This window comes from Engraulis encrasicolus, chromosome 17, assembly GCF_034702125.1.
Source record: "Engraulis encrasicolus isolate BLACKSEA-1 chromosome 17, IST_EnEncr_1.0, whole genome shotgun sequence".
In the NCBI taxonomy this organism is placed as follows: Eukaryota; Metazoa; Chordata; class Actinopteri; order Clupeiformes; family Engraulidae; genus Engraulis; species Engraulis encrasicolus.
This window is the reverse complement of record NC_085873.1, coordinates 38,713,543-38,719,823: the sequence shown is the minus strand read 5'-3', so window position 1 is coordinate 38,719,823 and position 6,281 is coordinate 38,713,543. Positions and strand designations below refer to the sequence as shown.

The 6,281-nt window shown below is 42.7% G+C and overlaps 1 protein-coding gene across 1 annotated transcript in view; it reads left to right on the top strand.

Annotated features, from left to right (window-relative positions):
• The first annotated feature begins 2,143 nt into the window (after window positions 1-2,143).
• LOC134467472 (transmembrane protein 150A-like) overlaps window positions 2,144-6,281 on the top strand; it is a 41,188-nt gene continuing 37,050 nt past the window's right edge. The window contains exons 1-2 of the mRNA XM_063221350.1: window positions 2,144-2,487; window positions 2,710-2,919. Of these exons, the coding sequence (XP_063077420.1) occupies window positions 2,855-2,919 (65 nt within the window). The 5' untranslated portion in view covers window positions 2,144-2,487; window positions 2,710-2,854. The remainder of the gene's footprint in view (window positions 2,488-2,709; window positions 2,920-6,281) is intronic.

The window sequence follows — 6,281 nt, the reverse complement described above, 5'->3', positions numbered from 1 at the left end:
CGGTATTACACCATATATATAAATCTATTTTTTGATTGGCTAACAGCCACTGAAGTCCCAGATTTGAAGCGCCATAAACAGAGCTGGCTTTATGAAGGAAGTGGAGCGAAGAGCAGACATCATATTTACATTACATTTTTGGCTCAGACCAGTTGCTTGCTTTTATAATTAAAGTTAATCTCGAGGATAGTCCCATTCTTGCTAGCTATGATGTGGATTACAAAAACTGTGGAACGTGAATGATGATGGTGGAAACGCATGGATTAAAAGTTGGGATAAATAGTTCTACTGCGGTCAAGACAACTTTTAAGGTAAGGTCAATAATAGGTTCATGTCCGCTGTGACGCTGTTTGTAGCCTAGTTGCTGATGTTAGCTGATGTTAATTGTTCAGAAGGGCTTTTTGGTCTCTTTTTTCGCCTGTTTTCGAGTGAAAAGACATCTTTGTTGGGCCATGCCATGACAGCTGTCAATCAAGTAGGCTAGCCTAACGCAGGTAGCTGTCGTGTTCACTGTCCCTGGTCTGTATGCTGTCAACGTCTGACTTCATTAATTTTTTTAAGGAGCTCCTTTTTGGAATGATGACTGCGGTGGTGTTAATCTGTTGGACGCATTTACTGTGAATTGTTGTTAAGCGGTACTACAACGCAAACGTGTGGCTTGTAGCGGTGGAGTGTAGATGCAATTGAAACGCAGCGTGGTAGAAAAATGACTGAGTAGAACTAGTAGCAAGGAGGTTGTCTTAAGAGCTCAAGATCACCATTTAAATGCGCCGCTTTTATCAAAAATGTCTAATCTGGGGGAGACCCCAATATCACACGCCCCAAAACCGCGCCTGGATTGAAGTTGTGTTTTACATGCAATAGGCCTACCACCGCGAGACTGGTCGTCTTAAAATGTCTACAGTACTAAATCACACACTGTTGCATAGCCTGATGTAGGCCTACATTAGTAGTACAACGTGAAATTTGTTGAAACAGTTGTCCTGTTTAAAGGTTGAATTGGTTGGGAAAGTACTGTAGCACTTGCTAATGGGATGGGAGAGGTGTGTTTAGAAGCGCGCGCAGGGGCGGGTGAGTCTTGGTGGGAGGGAGACTCGTGCACATTCTCAGTAGAATCTGTAAAGCTGGAGCGGTTTAAACATTTGTTAAAAAATATCATGTATCAAGATTTAAAATAGGTAATGTAGTAGACCTACAAAAGCAAATAAAATTATTTAGCGGAAGATGAATATGCCACTAACAATAAAAAAAAATTATATTCAGTGTATAATAATAATCCCCCCCCCCAATCCCCCCCCCCCCCCCCCCCCCCGGACGGTTGGTTGTGAAAATGTCCCCCCCAGTTTTTAAACGCTATCTGCGCCCATGTCAGAAATACAGTATTGAGAAAACGGCGGGACATCATCGACCTCGTGTGGCAGCTGTGTGGGGCGCACGTGAGCAGCCTCGTGAAACATCTGTTTTGTACAGTCTCTCGCGGTCCTCAGCCGCGCGCTCCTCCTCTAGTGCAGTGTTTCCCAACCAGGGGTACGTGTACCACTAGGGGTACGCGAGCACACCTCAGGGGGTACGTGGAGAAATGTAATAATAACAAATATATTGAGTGTAGTCACATTGGGATAGAGGAACAGAGCCTGAATGAGGGCGAGGGGGTACTCATCATATGAAAAAGTTGCTAAGGGGGTACGCAGGACAAAAAAGGTTGGGAAGCACTGGTCTAGTGGACACTTTTACGCATAAAAAGTTTAACTGTCGCCACCCATTACAACCATGATTTAAGATGTGTGTCCCATACCCGTTTGGTGCTTTGCCTCTCTCCTCTCACGGTTAGTTTTAAGCCCGCGGCATTTTTGTACTGTGGTCTATTATTGTGTGCAGCCAGGACTTTTGCCTGGCCTCAACTCCATAAAGACCACAAGGACAAAAGGCAATTAAAATCATTCATTGTAATCGGTGTGAGCACCTCTAAATGTTCAAAAGTCCTCTATTCCAATCAGGGAGCGTGCAGAATTGAGGGGGGAAAACTTGTGGACAATCTTGTTTCAAAGGCCAGACAAGACGCAGTATCTCGCAACCTCAGTTGTTCCCGCACACGTCTAAGCTTAGCTCGGTTAACTATTTTGGGGAAATCATTGGTGTTCTTCCAGCAGAAAGAACAGCGGCGTAGAGGGGAGGAGTTTATCCCACAAACAGCTGGATCATTTTAGAGGGCTGCCTGTTGCTGAGACAAGCCACGTTTTCAACCAACTCCGAGCCAGACAGCCGCATGTGAGGGACTAGAGTGGAAGACGGCTCACCTGGATTACGAGATAGAGCCTCTATCGTCTCGTTGTAAAAAGTTTACAGGAATCCCGGACTTAAAACATACTTGTGGAAAACTTACGGAGTCGTACATAGGCGTTTTCTTTGAAATATGGTGATGTTTTCAACTTTTGGACTGTGGTGGTGAATTTAAGGACACACTTTTAACGATTGGAGGTTGAAAAGGTATGTGCACGTGAATAATAATAATAAATAATACAATAATACAATACAATAATGATTACAATATAATAATAGTAATGATAATAAGTCTGATAATAATTCAGAAATGCCCAACATGCTTGTTGAGCAAGTTTTGATTAGTTTCTTTGACTCTATCCAAACGCCAAGCGCCAAATAAATAACTTGTAGCCTATTGCCTCTATATGCATTCATTTTTTGTTGTAGATTCATCGGTCCATGGATTATTTGGATTACCTGCTTCACTCCTCGTGAACTAAACTGACTTTGAAAAGAAGTTGGCGGTCTTCTCACTCCATTGGTTACCTGCATTCTTCTCTTGGCACGCGCAAAGGACCACGAGCTGACCATCATGTCTCTGTGGGTGATCTTGCCTCTCAGCCTCCCAGTGCTCATCATCACTGGAATTTGGGTCGTGTAAGTTCAAGTTTATTATGTTTACCTCAGCTTTAGTTTGTGGATGAATATGCTTCTGTTTTTATGGTTTGAAGTTGAAGTCTTTGATTTACAACTGTGACCACCGGTCTAAACTAAACTACTACGCCGTTAAATGTCACGTGCTTGCCATTCCCACGTCTGTGCAAACTTGTGGTCAATGTTAAAGTGATTTGTGGTTGTTCAGTAAAGTGGCAAATATAGTGGTAAGAGTTACTTACCTACAGTGTTATTCGTTGTGAAAGCAGCCCATGCTGTGAGTGCCCATGCGCCATCGATATATTTGGCCGCAACCCTTGGTCGCCAACCTCAGTGAGTCTGGGGACGCAAGATAACTAGACGATCTAACAAATAGTATTACAGCAGCTTTGGCCAAGTGGAAGCTCTTAGAAAAATAAAGCCCAGTGTCATATCATAGTAACGTGCAGAGTGCAGAGTAGTACGCACATAATACCTTTTCACCCTTGTGAACGCAGCATGGTAATTTGACCTAGAGAAGGTGGGGTCTGTTGTAAAGGTGGCTGCCTTCAATGTAGGGGAAATCCTTGTTTCTGTTCATAATACGGCCCTCTGAGGACTTTTACGGCCCTCACATGAATTTTAAATGGCCCCTCGAATAAAAAAGGTTCTCCAACCCTGATGTAGTGTGTTGGTGGACATCACCAGCAGGCTACTAGTACTCAAGGCTGTGCATATGATCTTCAGTGATCTTCACATTAAGTCAAGTCAAGTCGGCTTTATTGTCAATTTCTTCACATGCACGGTCATACGAAGAATTGAAATTGCGTTTCACATGATCGGGCAGTCATGGGTAAGCGGTAAGGGAGTCCGACTTGTAGACCAAAGGTTGCCGGTTCAACTCCTGACCCGCCAGGGTGGTGGGGGGAGTAATTAACCAGTGCTCTATCCCATCCTCCTCCATGACTGAGGTACCCTGGGCATGGTACCGTCCTGCTGCACTGCTCCCATTTGCCCGCTTGCACAGGTGAGGCATTTGTGCAGTGTGCACTTGTGTGCTGTGGAGAGTTGGGCTTTCAATTCTTTAAGAAAATATATGTATTTGATAGGACAGTGTGAGAGATGGACAGGAAGCGAATTAGGAGAGAGATGGGGAGGGGTCGACAAAGGACCCGGGCCGGGAATCGAACCCGGGTCAGCCGCATGGCAGGTGAGTGTGTGCCCTACCGTTTGGCCACGGCAGGGCCAGGGCTTTCACTTCTTTAGTGTTGTGGTGAGCTGGGCAATCAGACTGTAAAGGCGTATGTAGGCCTACCCAAACCACCGCACAGCACAGCTACTGTACTCATTGACCTCATCGCACATGTTGTTCTTTTCACTGTTATGGTTGGCGTGCTGAGCAATTCGTCAGATTGTACCTGCGTAGACTGCGTACCTTAACCATCACACACTATACTGTACTATTCATTCACCTTTCTGTGTCTCTCACTCCGTCACGAACAGCAAGAGGTTTACCTGCTTCCCATCCAGTTTGACATTCATTGTGTTAACATTCACGTTAATGTTCCCCTGGTTTACATAATGGCGGGTGTCAGTCATCTACAGCAAGATAGGCACGTCTGTCGAAATGTTCAACGTTTTCCTATTGTTAGCTTTGTTGTTAGTCACTCACTACATGCCTATAGGTCTGTGTTTTTCTCTCCACCACACAAAATAATAATAATAATAATAATTATAATAATAATAATAATAATAATAATAATAATAATACATTTTATCTTAAGCGCCTTTCAAAAGGTCACTTTACATTAAAACAGAGAAATAACAGTAAAAGAAGTAATAACAAAGCATCAGCGAATTTATACATCACACCTACAGATAGGAGAATGATTTATATATATATATATATATATATATATATATATATATATATATATATATATATATATATATATATATTAAAAAAGCAGTTATACAAGAATTAGGTAGAGACACAAACACCATACACCAAACCTACCCTCAACTAGAGGACCCCCCACCCCACCCCACAGTGGGGCTGTATTGGGCCAAAGGTCGAAGGTCATCCGTCCAGTGATGACATGGATGCTGAGCTAAACGGGAGAATCCCCTTGAGATGATTAATCTCAAACAGACAGTATCTCAAACAAATAAATAAGTAGACATCTCTGAGATGCGTTCGAATTTGACTTACAGTAATATAATTTTCACAAGTTTGAATATAATTCCTTATAAGTGTGTGTGTGCGTGTGTGCGTGTGCGCGCATTTGCTGCATGCATTGTGTGTGTGCTCGCGCGGTGACTGGACTACAGGTGCATTGATTTTGTCATGCAGTTGTACTTTGCTCTGCTGCCATGGTCCTTCTTAACTTGGCTCGACATCTTAACCTGAAACCAATGAAAACAAGACGTGTATTGTGTGTACAAATGCTGAACATTTCCCCTCTCTCTCACACACACACACACACACACACACACACACACAGTAAGAATCAAAGCACCACGATTATGCAACAGGTTAACAATGATCTCCCGTCTCTGTCTCTCTGTCTCTGTCTCTGTCTCTGTCTCTCTCTCTCTCTCTCTCTCTCTCTCTCTCTCTCTCTCTCTCTCTCTCTCTCTGTCTCTGTCTCTGTCTCTCTCTCTCTCTCTCTCTCTCTCTCTCTCTCTCTCTCTCTCACACACACACACACACACACACACACACACACACACACACAAACAAGCAATGAATAAGTTATTATGTTTTTCATGAGGTTTCATACGTGCCCAGTTAGATATAATATATAACGCATTTACACAGTGGTGTAGTCTACTTTTTTATGGTGGGTATACTGTATACTTGAGCATTTTTTGAAGTGGGTATACTGTATATATTTGTGCTATTCAAAACAATGGACCAATCAATTATAAGTGGGTATACTGAAATCCCTGAAATTTAGAAGTGGGTATACTCCGTATACCCGCGTTCTACGTAGACTACACCACTGCATTTACAGTAACTTCTGCTGAGTACACTTACACTTACTCTACAACTTATTAGGTAGCAGGGCGGAGGCTACAATGGAGTAGTAATGTTGTGCATCAAAAACATATTGACAAGAATGGGCCTTTTTGTACAATATCACCTGCACTGACACTTAGGGGTGTAAATAATAATCTAAATGTATTGATATATCGCAATATAATCTGACGATAGAAGTGATAAAGTAATTGGAAAAAAATTGAACTGTACTGTATCGTATCGTGGGGCATTCTTAAAAAACCCTTAGCGCAGCACCTATGTTATAACCTTACTGTCACCAAAATTGTAATGTCTATGTCTTAATCTGTTATTTAAGGCTCTCGGCACTGTCATAGCAATGTTG